Source organism: Vulpes lagopus, chromosome 21 (genome assembly GCF_018345385.1).
Source record: "Vulpes lagopus strain Blue_001 chromosome 21, ASM1834538v1, whole genome shotgun sequence".
NCBI classification, from domain to species: domain Eukaryota; kingdom Metazoa; phylum Chordata; class Mammalia; order Carnivora; family Canidae; genus Vulpes; species Vulpes lagopus.
In genome coordinates, this window is record NC_054844.1 from 17,250,964 (window position 1) to 17,270,017 (window position 19,054).

The 19,054-nt window shown below is 34.0% G+C and overlaps 1 protein-coding gene across 2 annotated transcripts in view; it reads left to right on the plus strand.

Annotated features, from left to right (window-relative positions):
- PIK3C2G (phosphatidylinositol-4-phosphate 3-kinase catalytic subunit type 2 gamma) overlaps positions 1-19,054 on the plus strand; it is a 373,997-nt gene that overhangs the window by 295,039 nt on the left and 59,904 nt on the right. For both annotated transcript variants that reach the window (XM_041735425.1, XM_041735426.1), the window contains 3 exons: positions 13,144-13,333; positions 13,832-13,953; positions 17,744-17,852. In XM_041735425.1, coding sequence (XP_041591359.1) covers positions 13,144-13,333; positions 13,832-13,953; positions 17,744-17,852 — 421 coding nt within the window. The remainder of the gene's footprint in view (positions 1-13,143; positions 13,334-13,831; positions 13,954-17,743; positions 17,853-19,054) is intronic.

The following is a 19,054-nucleotide window of genomic DNA, read 5'->3' on the forward strand; positions in this document are numbered from 1 at the left end:
CCTAGTTGCCTTTGTTCCAAATGGATAGGACCCTTCATGCAGTCATCATGGATTCTGTTGCCCATTCTTTCACCTATCATGGGCCACTCCTTACAAAGGACAGCCTAGAGTTTCTTCTCTGAACTTTGAGCTTTAGAGAGAAGAGTCTTAGTAGTTATGAGAGGCCTCTGGACAGGCACAATGACTGTTTCAACAAGTACAACTATGAAACTACTAGAAATGTCGATGACCTCTGGAAAGAGTACTCCTGGACTCCTCATAACAGCCAGAATCTGTGAGCCACCGAGCGTGTGTAGACATAATGCTAGCAACTCCCAGTGTTTCTGTCATTCCTCCTGAGATTATTCATGCCTACAGGGTGAGATGAGACCCTTTGTGCTCAAATGTCTCCAAACATAATTCAATGGCCTTTTGTCTAGTTTCTCCTCAGAATTGAGAAAGAAAATATGGGAGAGGGATGCAGAATCCTGGATTCTTTTATCATTAATTTTTTTTTTAATTAATTTATTTATTTGATAGAGAGAGAGAAAGAGAGCATGCGCACAAGCCAGGGGAGGGGCAGACTCCCGGCAGAGCAGGGAGCCTGATGTGTGCCCCTCAATCCCTGGACCCTGGGATCATGACCTGAGTTGAATGCAGACCCTTAACTGACTGAGCCACCCACATGCTCTCATTAAATTTTCTTGACGCTTTTTTAGTACTTGGCAAGTTGTTATCTCAAGGATTGTTGTAATTCCACAAATATGAGTCAAAGTCTTCCTTTGCCTTAGATTAACCATTGATACCCACAGAAATAAATGTATAACCATAAGAAAACAAAACAAAACAAAACAAAAAACAGAACCTAGAGGAATTAACAATGATGATATCCAACTTTCCCTAAATTAGTAAAGCAAAGAGAAATGCAAATTAAACCAGGTGGAAGTTTCCCTTTAATTGTGAAAGTCTCTCATTTAAAAGAAATAAATTATTTTCTTTTTTTTAAATTTTTATTTATTTATGATAGTCACAGAGAGAGAGAGGGAGAGGCAGAGACACAGGCAGAGGGAGAAGAAGGCTCCACGTACCGGGAGCCCGACGTGGTACTCAATCCCGGGTCTCCAGGATCGTGCCCTGGGCCAAAGGCAGGCGCTAAACCACTGCGCCACCCAGGGATCCCTAAAAGAAATAAATTATTAAAATAAATCTGAACTAAATTCATTTTATAAACTACTTTTTTAATCGCAGGTACACTTTTTACAATGCTGTATTTCCTAAGTTGCACGACCCAGTCACACTCATTACAATGCTTGATAGCTTGGCTACTGTTCTAAAATTCTGCAATAGGAAAGCCTCTGTTTCTGAATTATATATGCTAAACTGAGAATTTGCCCAGTTTCCCTAAATATCAATTCATGATACACCTTAGCTATTAGCTTTTTTAAAAAGATATTTTAACTCTTCAGGTGACTATCAGGCCGAAGGTTAAGAGCCTTTGGAAAGTTCAACATACCCACCAAGAATGCCAGAAGTCATTAGTTTAAAAAGATGAATAGCCCAGGTGGCGCTGTTTCACAACAGCTGCTAACCCCCAGAACAGCTAGCTACATGCATCAGCCTATCCTCACTGCTATTCCTGACTCCGTGAGTTGCACACAACTAGACTAATTTACTATTTTAAAGTGTATTTTTTCACATTTTAAAGATTTTTATTACCTTAATTACAGCACCATTTATGGCTATTGATTTTTCTATATTATTGCATGTTAAGATTTATTTTCCTGCTTATTATCAATAAAATAAGCTGGCTTTGGTGGGGGGTTGGTGGGAATAGAAGCCTGGGATATCATTTCACTAGCATAAAACTTCTACATACTAAAACCAGTCCATCAACCTTTTTTCTAATCCCTTTCTTCCATTTGCTCTGATTTGGCTGGTTTTTCTAAATAGCATCCCTAAGTGTAAGAATTACTTATTGATAGTCAGACCATGGAACCTAGAATTCCTGTTTATATGCAGAGCTAAGTGCTCGTGATGACATTTACATAAGGCTCCCTAACCTTGTAGGTAAATTTTGAAGACTTCAAACTTTAACTTGGAAAACAGCAGTTTTTTCTCTCCTTTTCTTTCCTTTTTTTTTTTTTTTTTGTAAGCCAAGTCCAAAGAATGAAGCAAAAAAAAAAAAAAAAAAAAAAAAAAAAGGAGAAGAAAAGAAAAATAAACCTAAAGCTGCCCTTGTTTTAACCATTATCTAATTTCTCTTTTGTAGGATTTCAGTTTACCTCAAGTCATTTTCCATAAAACCATAAATCTCCACTTTTGTTTTCTTTTTTATCCCTCTATCTGTAGTTTACTACCTTTTGGGCTCATATATATTCATTTCTTTACTTATTTGGTAGTAAGCTTTCTGAAATAATATTTGCATAATATTTTTCTATTTCCAATTACTTTTCATATGTTACCTAATTCAATTTTATCAACGGTCTTGGGGGAATGGCATGGTTTAGTCATCATATGTGTTTTATAAATGAAACAATTGAGTCTCCTGGAAGCTAATGGACTTTCTTGAGATCACGGGCAGAACTAATAAGTGAGTTCAGAATAGAGCAAAATTGATTTCTTACATAATGGATCCTCTTCCAGGACTTTAAGCAAAATCACACAGTGATTTTTTTTCAAATGGTGAAAAATCCTACATGTGAAACTCCTAATGCTCTGATAGTCTCAGATAAATATAGATATTTTTAACTTTAGTGTCTTCAGATTAGGTGAATATGGTAAGAAAATATCCAAACATCTAAATGTTTAATAAGAAAATGTCTACATGCTTATAACCATGTATCTTAAATTAGGGTACCAGGCCATTGAAGCCACAAGGATTAGCATGAGATATTCTTTCATAGTATCTATTTTATTTAAAAGGTTATAACATGAAGCTTAAAAGTTTGTGTTCATACATGTGTGCATACCTGTGCAGCCAAAATCATCTCTTTGTCATGCCAGACAATCTTGAATTTTTATTTTTTTATTATTTTTTAAATCTTGAATGTTTAAAACTGAAAATGCATAGAGAAGAACTTTTTTTATTGTGTATCAATTCATCAGCAATAATTATTCACTGAATTCATTTCAGAATGGTAATTTTTTTGGTTAAAATATGTGGGTTTGAATACTTATTATTCCAGTTATAAACTTGTAACAAAGTAAGAATTATCTCCATAGCACACTTTACAGGCTTAAGAATGAGAAAGTGTTGGTCAGATATTTTAGAGATTACAAATTCAACGTTGAACTATTATTTTTCTTCACAGAATAAAAGAAATTGTGACAAAGTTGTATTAAGCCATTGTTCCCTCTGAATTGTTAAGAATGACTCACAAAGCTGGACACTCCATCAGTAACTTGAATACAGAAAGGGAAAATAAAAAACTGTGTTTATCACACATGCCAAAACCAATGCAATGAGAATGAAGTTTGGAGGTTAGATGAAGAAATTCATTCATGGGAAGTATGAGTCACTTGAAACTCTTGTATTTATATATGATACAATTACAGAGTCAGTGGCAAATAAGAATGTTCTTATGCAAATTCCTTCACAGATAAAATTTTTGAGAAATATTTCTCTGAGACTATTAAAGAGACTGACTGGTACAACAGGTATTCTATCAAACCAAAAAAATGATATAAACAACTTCAGCAATAGAAATATGCTCTTGAAATTTCTATCCTATTGCCTCAAAAGCTTCACTCAACTGCTATTCATTCCACAGCATTATAGACACCTCTCCTCAGTGGTTATTCTGTTATGGCTCATAAAACAGTGAAAAACTTTTGCCCCTTAACAGTCACATATTAATATAAATATGATTTCAAAAATATTACAAAATTTAATCTGAGAAAAAAAAAGACAACTACTGTTCTCTGTCTGTATGTTGAACCTGGCATAGAAGATCAGACCTCCTAGATTCAACCCAGTTTTCTGAGACTAATAAACTCAATTGCTCTTTCTCATGCTCATAGCTAGGAAACCTGTTAGCAGCAGTTGTTTCTACTGATAAGCAATTTAAAATGATTATATCATATGAAAAGGTGAATATGTTATGAAATATAATAGATTTTGTATACATTTTAAGATAGGATCTAAGGCTTAATTTTGTGGTTATTATATAACCACTTGGACTATGTTCCCTGGCTATAAGAAATATTTTTAAGCATTTTTCTAAGGGTTATTTTTATGTAAAAACTGAAAGATCATTATTTTAGTGACTTTATTCCACCTAAGAGTTCCATGTTAAACATATTTATTGGCTAGTCTTAAAGACAAAGTTGAAAGGCTGCTTATTATAAATAATGAGAGCAGACTTGGGAATCAGGTAAACATCAGCTGAAATTTTTGAATACTACTTTCTAAATGATGTCACCTTTGGTCTTCATTTAACCATCCTTGGTCCTTTTTTTTTTTAAATCTATTGCTAAAATAATTTTACTGCTTTCCTATAAGGATGAAAAAAATAACATAAGGCATTTAGTGCAGCGCCTGCCAAAGGATATATACTCCCTGAGGGCAGATATCTGATTTCTTTCTATCTCTATGTCCCAGCACATAAAACAGTGCCTGACAGGGAGTTAGAAGTGTTTATCAGGATGATATGGAGGTTTCCTCTAAGAAATTTAAGAACTAGTTCCTTCCAGCTGCTACTTTGAACCTGTAATATGAGGATACTCCAAAGTATAATCCTGCTGATGCTGCCATTAAACAAAATAAGTTGTAGGGTTGCCACTTGCATAAATCAGATCTTTGCAGAAGCCTGAAACCTACTACTATCAGGGCCCCAACACCAAATTGGGTCATACTTAACAGTGCTATTTTATCTGACCTGTTAAATCTGCCACCTGTGAGATAGGAGATGGATTTAGGTCAAAGTTTACCCTTAAACTATAGGCTTATCATAAAAGTTCATCCGTCACCTTGAGTCTTCGTACATATTGACTTTTGGGCAATGTAAAAGTAAGGCATGGATGTGTTTGAGATTTTGTAAAGGTGAATAGATCATAACTTATGATTTATGATTCATAGCCTATCTTTATGAGAAGTGAGTACATGCTGTCACCCTCAAGCTTTCCACCCCAACACATAAAATATGTTCGGTAAATATTTGTTGAAGAAATGAATGAATGGTTGGCTCTCCATAAATCATGAGTAGCATTGCACTAATACTACTATTATTATCTTAATTCTTTAAACTATGAATGAGAAAAGAAATGAATGTTTTATACTGTACAATATACCCATAAATTCATAAAGTCAAAGAATATCTTTAGAAATATGAACACTGTGGAAATGAATAATGATCAGAGCCATATTTTAACTTTTTAAGTGAATTTTGACCTAGATTGATGTGTAATAATGGAAAATTTTGGAATTTATTTTAAAGAGTCTAATACTAGAACAAGATAAATGGGTTTGAAGTTTTGCAAAATTGAGGGGAAAATTATTAAACATTATTGAACTACATTGTTAACACTGAGGACATGGCAGATTAGTCTAAAGAAGGCATTGCATGATAACTTTGATAGATGCCAACCCAGAAAAGTAGTATTTAATTATATTCAATATCCATTCCTCTTAGAAAATTTTAGGAAGTTCAGAATAGAAGGAAACTTAGATAAACATCATACTTTTAAAAGTGAAAAATTGCAAGCATTCCCATTAATGTCAGGAAAAGATAATAATGTCTTTATATTGATAAGTAAAGCTCTATGTTTAAGTTTTATATATTATTATTTTCTTTTTGAATAGGAACAAATAAAATAATCCTAGAGAATTTTCAAAATTGGAGTAACAAGAGTTCAGTAAAGTAAGCAGTTACAAGATAAACAACCAAGACTCTGTAGTAAAAGAGGTTAAAGGGGAAACGTTATCTGATCACTTCAATTGATACAGAAAATGCAGTTAATAAAATTTAGAATCACTCTTTTTAAAAAAATAAAATCCAGAATAGAAAGGAATGCCTTAGCTAAAACTGAATAGAAAACATTATACTTAATGGTGAAATATTTTAATCAGAAACAAACCAAAAATGCTATCATCACTTCCATTTAATACTGAACTGGGTCTTAGCAGTGCAAAGATAACAAAAACTCTATCTATACAAATTTCAAAAGATTATACAGAAATATTGTTAAAATCAATATAAGTTTAAAATCCATTTACATATTATCAAATATTATTTAAAATTTAGGAAAAGATAGCATGCACAATTTGCCGTTAACAAAAACATGTTCAACTGGAGAATAAATCCAACAAAAGATAATGCAAATCTTTCATAGGAAAAAAAAATCTGAGCTCAAACAGAGAAATGTAAAACAAGACTTAAGTAAATGGAGAAATCTACCATGTTTACTGGTTGCGTATCTTAATATATATATTTTAAGATTTTATTTATTTTTTTTAAAGAGACCGAGATAGCAACAGAGATAAGGAGAGCATGAGCGAGGAGGAGAGAGAAGCAGGCTTCTATTTGGCCAGGAGCCTAACTTGGGACTCCATCCCAGAACCCTGGATCATCACCTGAGCCAAAGGCAGCTGCTTAACCGACTGAGCCACTCAGCACCCCGCATGTCTTAATACAGTAAAAATATTAATTCTCCCCAAATTGATTTATAGTTTCAATGCAATACCACTCAAATACTTACACATTTATTTTTTGTATGGGTGAGCCTGCTAGGCTGATTCTAATGGGAGAAGATATTTGCAAATGACGTAACAGATAAAGGGTTAGTATCCAAAATCTATAAAAAACTTATTAAACTCAACACCCAAAAAAACAAATAATCTAGGTAAAAAAATAGGCAGAAGACATGAATAGACACTTTTCCAGAGAAGGCATCCAGAGGGCTAACAGACACATGAAAAGATCCTCAACATCACTCATCATTAGGGAAATAGAAATCAAAACCATAATGAGATACCATGTCAAACCTGTCAGAATGGCTAAAATTAACAACTCAGGAAACCACAGATGTTGGTGAGGATGCAGAGAAAGGGGAATCCTCTTGCACTCTTGATGGGAATGCAAACTTGTGCAGCCACTCTAAAAAATAGTATGGAGGTTCCTCAAAAAGTTAAAAATAGAACTACCCTACAAGCCAGCAATTACACTACTAGATATTTACCCAAAGGATATAAAAATGCTGATTCAGAGTGGCATGTGGACTCTAGTGTTTACAGCAGCTTTATCAATAATAGCCCAATTATGGGAAGAGTCCAAATCCAAATGTCCATCAACTGATGAATGGACAAAGATGTGGTAGATATATATAGGATTGAATATTACTCTGCAATCAAAAAGAATGAAATCTTGTATTTGCCACAATATGGGTGGAACTAGAGTGTATTAGGCTAAGCAAAATAAGTCAGTCAGAGAAAGACAAATATATAATCTCACTCATGTGGAATTTAAAAACAGATGAACATAGAGGAAGGGAAGGAAAAATAAAATATAATAAAAACAGAGAGGGAGGCAAACCATAAGAGACACTTAAATATAGAGAACAAACAGGGTTGCTGGAGATGCAAGGTGGATAGGGGAATGGGCTAAATGGGTAATGGGCATTAAGGAGGGCATTTGTTCAGGGCATTTGAGGAGCACTAAGGGTTATATATGTAAGTGATGAATCACTAAATTCTACTCCTGAATCCAATACTACACTATATGTTAACTAACTTGAATTTAAATTAAAAAAATAAAATACAAACAGAATATATTTGGGAGACTAGAGGACCTAAAACAGTGAAAAAATATCTAAAGAAGAAGAGAGTAAAAGAGCTGTGGATTTCAAAACTTGTAAGTTCCAGATTTTGAAGAAGGGTAATATTGACACAGAAATGGACAAATGACAAGTGCAACACAGTGAAGAGGCTAGAAGCAGCCCCAGGCATATATAGAGGCTTAGTATTGGACAAAATTGAATCACCAAGGAAAGAATAGTCTTTGTAATAAAAAATATTGGTTAAATTTATGACTGTATGTATACTTTCAGGTACTGTGATATATTACTAAGTTAAAATAGCAGATTACAACATTGCATAGAGTTGTGTTTTTTTTTCTCCTGTCTATTTTACTTTTATATCACACAACATCACAATCCGTACAAAACAGTGCTCTATTTGTCTAATTCCTTTCTCTCCCTCCTCACTCTGTCAGCCACACTGCTGTTTTTTGCCATCTGCCAAACACCAGTCACCCAGCTACCTCTGAGTTTCTGGATTACCTGTTGTTTCCACTTCGAATGTCCTCTATCAGAAATCCCCATGGCCTACACTCTTGACAAATTAAGACTGTGTCAAATCACTCAACTCTCTTTTCAGTGACATTACTTCTGACCATCCTATTTAAAATTGCAACACTTTTACCTACCTCATAGTCTATCTCTACAATTTCTATTTCAGTGTTTTTTAGCACTAGTGTATGTTTCTTTCTCAAATCCTTAATCTTTAAATGTTTATTTCATTATTGTCTGAATTTCACATTATACAAACTCTGTAAAAGGAAAAATTTTGGTTGTTGTTATATCCCAAAACTAGAATAGCACCTGGCATTTAGTAGGAGTAAATATATAGGGTTTGTATGTCTGTGTATCTATTTGTTTGCACAAATGTATAGAGAAAGCTTCAAAAGAATAATATCAAATAGTTTCTAGTAGTTATTTCTGTAGAGGTAATGGAGGAAGGATGAAGGGAATTCCTGTTTTTCTTCATGTTTTGCTGTGTTGCTTGAGTTTTATCTATTATATAAAGTCAAGTTTTTTAATATCCCTGAATCTCTTCCAAATAAGCAGACCTATCAAATAGAGTAGCAAAATCCAATAACTGTGAACAATATCTACAACAAAACTAGACAACAAAGTCTTCCCAAGAACACTAAAATATGAGCAAGTAGGACAAACCATTCAGCTTTAAGACCTATGTATCAGCATATCATGGGAAGAAACTAAAGAAGCAATAGGTCATCTGATCTGAGAACAAGACTCCAAAGATGACACAGGTACTCACTGGAAAGCTGAGCAGACCACTTTGATAACAGCAGCAAAAACTGGAAAGAATTTTTACACACTTCAATTCACTGGGAAGGACAAGGGTTCTGTGGCAGATCTGAAAAGGTCAGAGAACTTTATGAGCTTTCAAAAGTAACTGGAGCTCCCTTCCAGGAAAAAGTTCTACACCGAAGAGAAACTGCTAGGTGTATATCCCAACATGAGAGAGGAGAAAGATCATAGGAGTAAAATAAAACCAAAGTCTAGAAAAAAAAATGGGGTGAGGGAATAAGCAAAAGAAGCATATCTCAGAAAATATTAAACAGTTTTTATCACTGTGTAATAGCAACAGAAAAAGGAGCTTCAGGCTCTCAAAAAATCTTCTACTCCTTCCTAAAAGTTCAGGAATGCTAATTTCATATTCAAATGAGCAAACAAAATGGATCTTGTTTGAACATCATACAAAATTATATTAATCAATAAAGAAGTAAAATGTAAAACAAAATTCCTACAGTGAAGTATGCCAGAAAGACATTCCCACAAAAGAAATTGTATCCTTATATTTCAAATTGAGCTAAAAGAAATTAACACAATGATAAAGACATGAAAGAACAATATGTATCACAATTAGAAAAACTCAGAAATAAGGTGATTGAATTCAAGAAAGAAAATAAAACACTTTTATTGCATTTTTTGTTTTTATTTAAATATCAATTAACATGCAATATTAGTTGCAAGTCATACAGTGTATTAGTAGTTAATTTATAGTGAATCAACACTTCCATACAACACCTGCTGCTCATCAGAAGTGCACACCTTACTCTCATCACTTATTTAACCCATCCCCCCACCCAGCTCCCTCTTGGTCACCATCAGATTGTTTATAATTAAGACTCTGTTTCTTGGAATGCCTCTCTCTCTCTCTCTCTCTCTTTCTCTCTCTCTTTTTTCCCCTTTGCTCATTTGTTTTGTTTCTTAAATTCCACATATGAGTCAAATTATGTGGTACCTGTCTTTCTCTGATTGACTTATTTTGCTTAGCTTAACAGTTTCTAGCTCCATCCATGTCATTGCAATTGACAAGATTTCATTCTTTTTGTGGCTAAATAATATTCCATTATATATATATATGTGTGTGTGTGTGTGTGTGTGTGTGTGTGTGTACATATATATACACATACCACATCTTTATCCATTCATCAATGGACATATGGGCTCTTTCCATAATTTGGTTATTGTAGATAATGTTGCTATAAATATTGGGGTGCCCGTATCACTTTCAATTAGTATTATTTTTGTACTCTTTGAGTAAGTACCCAGTAGTGTAATTCCTGGACTGTAGGGTAGTTCTATTTTTAACTTTTTAAGGAGGCTCCATACTGATTTCCACAGTGGTTGCCTCATTTTGCATTTCCAACAACAGTGCAGGAGGGTTCCCCTTTTTCCACATCCTTGACAAAAACTTGGGTTTTTTTGTTGTTGTTAATTTTAGCCATCCTGACAGATGTAAGATAGTATCTCATTGTGGTTTTGATTTGTATTTCCCTAATAATGAGTGATGTTGAGCATCTTTTCATGTGCCTGTTAGCCAAATGTATGTATTCTTTGAAAACTGTCTATTCATGTTTTCTGTCCATTTTTAATAGGATTATTCACTTATTCACTATTTGGGTGCTGAGTTTGATAAGCTCCTTATATATTTCCGATACTAACCCTTCATCAGATATATTATTTGTAAATATCTTCTCCCATTCCATAGGTTGCCTTTTAGTTTTGTTGATTGTTTGTTTTGCTGTGCAGAAGCTTTTTATTTTGATGGAGTCCATAGTTTATTTTTGCTTTTATTTCCCTTGCCTCAGCAGAACGTATCTAGAAAGAAGTTGCTGTAGCCAATGTCAAAGAACTTACTGCCTGTGTTTTTTTCCAGGATTTTTATGGCTTCAGGTCTCACATGTAGGTCTTTGATACATTTTGAATTTATTTTTGTTTATGGTGTAAGAAAGTGGTCCAGTTTCATTCTTCTGTATGTTGCTGTCCAGTTTTCCCAACACCATGTGTTAAAGAGACTTTTGCCATTAGACACTCTTTCCTGCTTTGTTGAAGATTAATTGATCATATAGTTGTGGGTTCACTTCTGGGAAAAGAAAACAATTCTAAAAGCAAACTAGAAGGAACACAGAATAAACATGACAAAAATAACAATGCCTCCAGAGAAAAAGATGAACAAAAGGAGGACTTTTAAATTAAAGAAATGAAAAAAGGCAATGAAAATCCAGCACGTATATACATAATGAAAGACCCTGATAAGAAAACCAAAATAGAAAAGAAAAGAAAAAAAAAAAAAGAAAACCAAAATAGTATATTAAAATGGTATTAAACCTAAATTATTGGGTATTTGTTTTTAGATTTATTTACTTATTTTGAAGAGAGAGAGAAAGAGAAAGTGCAGGTGGAGAGAGGCACGGGGAAAGAGAATCTCAAGCAGGCTCCACGCTGAGCAGTGAGCTGACAAAGGGCTCGACTTTAGGACCCTGAGATTATGACCTGAGCCAAAATCAAAAGTCAGACAAAACTGAGCCACCCAGGTGCTCATTTATTTAGTATTTTAATAAATGCTGGTATAATAATTGCATTTTCTGAAGTCAAAAGACTTGAAATTACATTAAGACACATTGAATATTTGGAAAAATTGCTCAGAATAACCAACCTGGAACATATTTTAGAAAAACTATTGTACTTTGAAGAAAAAGAAACCTCCTTCAAGCATCCAGGAAAAAAAGACCAAATTATTTATAGGAGAAAGAAGTTCAGTATGTCATCAGTTTCGGATACTAATTCTTTATTCCAAAAGAGAATGGATTAATGTTTTTATGGCATTCAAAAATGAAAATGTGAGGGGTGCCTGGGTGGGTTAGTCAGTTTAAACTCTGGCTTTTGATTTCGGCCCAGGTCATGATCCCAGGGTCCTGGGATTGAGCCCCACATTGGGCTCGCTACTCAGCAAGGAGTCTGCTTCTCCCTCTACCCCACCTCGCCCCTCTCCCACTTGTGTGCATGCACACACACACTCTCTCTCTCTTTCTCTCTCAAATAAATAAATACATAAAGGATGATGTATCCAGCCAAACTGACTTTTAAGTCAGGTCAGAAACTATTGTCCACACCCAAAATTCAGAAACCGATTTCTTTAAATACTTTCTGAGGACTTTACTAGAGAATAAGTTTCAGGTAGTCAAAATGACAAAGATGCAGACATATTGCCTGGTAGAAAATTTAAGATTCATATGATAGAAGAGAGACGAGGTAGTATGTATAGTACAGACACTATACAATGTAGGTAGAACAACTCTATAAAAAATGGAAGTGGAATAGGAAGTACATATGAACAGAATAAGCTCACCATTTGCTTTATAGTATTAACCAGGATAAAAAGGACAACACTCCAAATCAGATACCAGAGAAGATGGTACAGATAAGATGAAGAACATTATATGAAGATATTTATATCATTAGAACACAACTGCAAACTTTAAATATAAAAAAACCCAAAACTTTAAAAAGCAGAAACACACCAAAAACTAAGACCACAGAGTGAAAAATATTTCATAGAGAATACTGTATATTAAACATAGTATATAATATGCAACACTTTTGCAACATAGTTGAGAGAACACAAATATATACAAAAATAAAATAAAGCAGTAAGACTTGAACCATAACTTTTTAAATATTTAAATATGGGGAGAGAAGGAATAATATAGAGTACAAGGATAGATGCTCAGCTTCATGGAATATGCATTGTTCTATAGTTTTTAACTTCTGGAATTATTTAAATATTTTAAATAATTTTAAAGTAAAATTGAATTTTAAATGAATTATTTCTAAAACCTAAAATAAGTCAAAATACAAAATTATAGTTAGTTTTATATTTCACCAAGAAGGTTTCTTTTATATTCTAACAACTCAAGATGTGAACTTGGGGTTTATAAAAATAACATTTTATAAATAAACAGACATGGTTCTTGACTTTTTCCTCAACATCTAACAAACACAAGAAAACAAATTTTAAATGAAATGAGTCAACTTAGAGAAATGTTACTCACTATCTTTTCTTTTTTGTTTCTCTAGGAAAATAAAGGAAAGTCTGGAATGCTTCCCTGTTAAATTAAATAACCTGATCCATACACTTGCACAAATGACATCCATAAATCCTGCTAAATCTGCTTCACAGAATTTTTCCCAGGAATCCTGTATGCTGAATGCAACCAGGTCAATTCAAAGAGCGACAATTTTAGGGTTCAGCAAGAAAACTAGTCATGTAAGTCTCAAGTCTGTCAATTTGACTTAAATGTCACTTGACTTCATCTCAGACTTCCCTTCACTATGCTACACATCCTCCTTTATATCATGATTTTTTTTTTACTATGCAAATGAAAAATCAGTTACAATTTGAGCAGAAGTACCATTAAAAGAGAATGTTCTAAGGAGAAATCATAACAACCAGAGCTATTAGTAGAGAACCATCAAAGAGAACAGTTCCTGCCCTTTGGTAGACTATAAATCAAGAGCTAATTAAAGTGTCCACATGAAAAAAGAGCAGAAATTAGGCAGTCTGTTCCCAGTACATAAGATTATGATATCTTTATATAGTGTGTTTATAGGTAATTTTGCCTTTACAAATTGCATCTTTTAGCTCTTGTGATGACTTTTTGCAGAAAGTTCTTGCTTTGTTTAGCTTACATGAAAACAGATTTTTAAAAATGTATCACAGGTTGATAATGCCATCTTTTGATTTTTGTCTATTTATTTTCTGCAGCTGTATCTAATCCAGGTGACACGCAGTAACAATGAAACAAGCTTGACAGAAAAATCATTTGACCAGTTTTCCAAACTTCACAGCGAACTTCAGAAGCAGTTTGCATCACTGACTCTCCCAGAGTAAGGCCCTGTCCTCCCCAGTATTTTGCCTGAAGTACTTGTCCTTGAACATAAGGAAAAATTACGGTTATGGGATTTTCTATTTGTAAGCAACACAGCATTCTGACTCAAATGCCATTGAAACTATCCCAGCAGAGTCTGTATTGCTCCCAGAGTAAAGAACCTTTGTCTCATAAAAACAGGACAAGGTTTGCAATTTCTCTGTTTGCTTCTAGCCATTGATTTTGTAGATTGAAAATTCAGAAGCCATTTCATTTTTCATCAGTTATAAGGAAAATTGTTTTATTTGCCCATTTTTATATTTAATATATTTTTTAGTTTTTTTCTATAAAAATAAGATTGAAATTGAAAATGCAGAACTAAATTGGATATATCTACTCTTTCAACAAATAATTGCAATAAAAAGCTCTGATATAATTATTTCCTATACCAGAAAACAATTCATTAGTATTATTTAGTATATAAGTAAAATTTATTAATTCCAACTCACTTTTGTTGTGAATTGTTAACTTTTACTTGGATAATCTAAATTTAATTTATTGTTATGTTCATTGTCAAACGATCTCGACAACCATTGCTTTTGTTCATGTTATAATTTTAAAAATACTAAACATAAACACATTAAGAATAACTGAAAATTACTTCTGTTCAAAAAACTTTTTAAAACTCATCACTTAGAACTCGCCAAATTTAGGTCATAGATTTCAGTGTATACCAAAGGAGTATCTTGACTTTAAAAAAAATGACCTTGCCAGAGATTATATTGGCACGTAGGGAAATCAAATGTTATTTTATTTATACTGAGATTTTTAAGTAAATGGCCCTTTAACAATGTGAATGCCCATATCTAACCTGACATACTTTATACATGTGGATTTTCACTAGGCTTTCAGGATTTAGTCACTTTCCAAATTTGAATTTAAGTAAAGTTATCAATGGATGGAGAGATACTGTGCAATATTGAAGAGCAAAGTAGTTCATGTTTATGAAAAAGTGTGCTTGCAGACGTCACAGAAATTTTGAAATGCAGATGCTTTAAGCATCAAGAAGTCAACAGCTTAGAGTATGTTCAAGAGATTGAGAGGGAAGGAATGTCATTATGGAAACTTAAAGGCAGCACCAGCTTTAAGAATTACCAAAAAAACATCTGATAGAGTAACGGAAAAAGATGTGCTAGCAAAAAAAAAAAAAAAAAAAAATTTCCAAGTTTGACTGCAAATATCAAATTCAACATCAGTGGTTGCCATTGTACTCTACTAATTAATGATTTAAAATATGTTAGTCATTGTTAAGTGGCTGCCGTTTTTGGTTTCAAAAACTTCTCTGTTCTACACTTTAATCTCTGTACTACATATTAATACAACTTGTAAAACCTTAAAAGTGTTAGTAATCTCTCTCCATATGCCTCTTCTCAATTTTCAGCTTTAGTTAGGATTATGCCTTGCTCAACAACTACCACCTGGTATTTAAATTGATTTAAAAACCATTCCAGGGATCCCTGGGTGGCGCAGTGGTTTGGCGCCTGCCTTTGGCCCAGGGCGCGATCCTGGAGACCCGGGATCGAATCCCACGTCGGGCTCCCGGTGCATGGAGCCTGCTTCTCCCTCTGCCTGTGTCTCTGCCTCTCTCTCTTTCTCTCTGTATGACTATCATAAATAAATAAAAAAAAAAAAAAAATTAAAAACCATTCCAGCAATGTGTATTTGTGTACAGGCAGGGGTGGGGGAGGGCACAGGGTGGGGGAAAGCAAGGCATATAGTTCCTGTATGCCCTTGACTATATTTGGGTGCTGACAGTCCCAAAGGAGCTAAAGCTTCCAACAATGCATATAAATGAACGATGAAAGCAAAATTTCCTCCGACTTCTAAGCTTACTAAGAGAAGCTCTACAAGAATTATGTAAACCTGTCCTGGAGAGTATGATCAGAAAGTTAGAGTCATAAAGAATAAAATTTAAATTAGTCATAGTATAGAACAGTGGTCTTCAAAGCACACTGTTTTTATACCTCTGGGTACCTTCCAAGGAAACACAGGCATAGGAATGTTCTATAAAATTAATGGTCCTCTTTAAAATTAACTGGCTTAAGAAGGGTTGACTTCCTTTCCCTCTTCTACTTTCTTTTTTTTTTTTTTTAAACTATTGACTTTTTTTTTTAAATTTTTATTTATTTATGATAGTCACAGAGAGAGAGAGAGAGGCAGAGACACAGGCAGAGGGAGAAGCAGGCTCCATGCACCGGGAGCCCGATGTGGGATTCGATCCCGGGTCTCCAGGATCGCGCCCTGGGCCAAAGGCAGGCACCAAACCGCTGCGCCACCCAGGGATCCCTCCCTCTTCTACTTTCAACATTACTTTTCTCCCAACCATCCAGAATCTTATTTTGATGCCTTATCCCAGAGAGGAAAAAATCTCTGAAAATCAAATAAAAGGCAAACCAAAACACTGGTGTTGGTATTGAAAAAATAAATTATTGTAATAATCACATATCAAATCTGTTTGCAAGTCAAGTGTTACCTAATCTTTGGCCTAAACAAAATGGAGGGAGGACATGATGGCATTGTCAGATAAAAGGTCATAAAAAATCATTTTCACAAAATGTTGCTATATTTGGCATATAACTCAAAAACATTTCAAACAATTGAACAACTTTATTTTGGCTAAATTCTTCAATTCTCTGATACTTAATTATATACAAGATTTTTTAAGTACATACCTCTGTAAAAACATCAGCAAAGGAATAAAATTGATACCGAACTCCATTTTATTTTAACATAAGGAGAATTCATCTACAGATATACAAATTAATATGTAAAACCTGCCCAATCTGTTTATCAAATGCATTTCTATGTTTTGGTTAATTGTATATGGTACTAATTGTGATAATTAAATCTGGATGAAAAATTTTAATACCGTAAGCCTTATAACTGCAGGAAAACCTTTACAAAATAAAATGTCAATTATTTAAGTACACAAACATGATTTTGGGCTTCCTTAACATTTCCAACAGGAAGCCATGAATAGTTTAGATGGCTCACAGTTATACACTTCTGTATTTGCTGACAGCATTTCACTATCCCTTCATGCCCCTTACACCAGGGAAATATCTACACCAAAGAAGCAGAGGTATGAAGGAGGCAGCAGCAAGATTGCAGTCAGAGGAATATGCTAGAGAGTTCCTAAAAAGATGTATTTATCCAGCAAAATATGTTACCAAATGCTAACCATTAACAGATCATTCCACTTAGTAATTGGTCTTAATCACATCTACCCCAACAAGAGGAATCATCAGATAGAGCAGAGGAAATTCCGCAAGTTTAACTCTTGAGGAAAGTGATACTTTGTTCCAAAAGACTAATACCAGATGGAAACATATGCCACTTGGTAAAATGTTTAATTTAGTTGGTGAAGAAATATCGCTAGTGAACCTAAAAGAAATAATACAATCTAACCTTTTTTGAAATTTATGAATCATTAAATTTCAGAAAGCATTTATCAGGCCTCCATATATATTTAAAGGACAAAATGTGTGGTCTTCTATAAACACAGTAAGAAACAACATATATATTAATGTGGTAAATTAAATTAAATTAGTATTAATATTAATGAAAGTTAAAACAGTGCAAGTGACCACAACTATGTTAATGAAACCCTCAGGATTATTCATGTGTTCCATTTTTTAAAAAATATTTTCATTGGCCTTTCAATCTGATGGTATAAATTCATGAACAACCCTAAGATGCAGAGGCCAATTTTCAAACTAATAAAAGATACACTTTTTTCTTTAAAACAGGTTTCCTCATTGGTGGCACTTACCTTTTACAAATTCAAACCACAAAAGATTCAGAGATCTAAATCATTACATGGAACAGATATTAAATGGATCATATGAAGTTGCAAACGTATGTTACAATTTAATTTTTTATTTTTTGCATAAAATATTGATGATTTTATGTATTATTACTAGAAATATTTTTAAATAATTGATAACATTGTTTTATTCCTATATTCATTCAACAAATGTGCATGCCTAATATGTGTGAAATTCCTGTAGAGGAAACTGAAACAGCAAAAAAGGTATAGCACCTTGATATCAAATAACTTGAAATAATATGTGATTAGTGGGCCATCAGGATAGTAAGTGCCCTGGCGTTTCGAAAATAAAGAATCATTTCTGACTTTGATGGTAGAAAGGATTTGAGGAGAAGAGAACATCTGAGCTGAATCTTTAACAGTGGGTAGGATTTTTTTTTAAGGTTTTATTTATTCATTCAAGAGAGACAGAAAGAGAGGCAGAGATATAAGCGAAGGCAGAAGCAGGCTCCCCACATGGAGCTCGATATGGGACTCCATCCAGGAACTCCAGGATCACACCCTGAGCAAAAAACAGATGCTCAACCACTGAGCCACCCAGGCATCCCCACCAGGTATGATTTTAAAAAGCATTGGCCTAGGGAAGTATTTCAAGTAGAACCAAACAATTTCCCATAAATGTCAAAAGTGAAAAAAAGAAGGAGGAGGGATATCATTAGATTCTATTGCTTTTGTGATAAATTACCACAAATTTGGCAGTTTAAAACAACACATGTCTATTTTCTTTCAGTTCTAAAGGTCAGATAATGGGTCTTAAGGGACCAAACTCAAGGTGTTGGTAGATTGGATCTTTCTGGAGATAGTAGAGGGAAAAAAAAATCATTTATTTGCCTTTTCGATTTCTAAAGATTTCCTGCATCCCTTGGATTGTGCCCTTTCCAGCAATTGCACACTCTGACCTCCACTTCTGTCACCACATCTCCTTCTCAGATTCTTACTCTGACTCTCCTTGTGTTTACACTAGGCCTATCTGATTAATCCAGGGTAATCTCACCATTTCAGGATGCTTCAACATTTTTATCTGCAGAACCCCTTTTGCCAGGGAAGGTAACATGTTCACAAGCTCTGGGGATTAGAAGGTGAACATCTTTGGAGGGCCATTATTCTGTCACAGAGATAACATGAAAAAGTGCAAGAACACAATTCAGTTGAATCTCAGCATTCTTGTTAGGTATCTATTAAAGGAAGATTAAAACCAGCAAGGAGGTCAGGGCCAGGTTGTCAAGAGCTA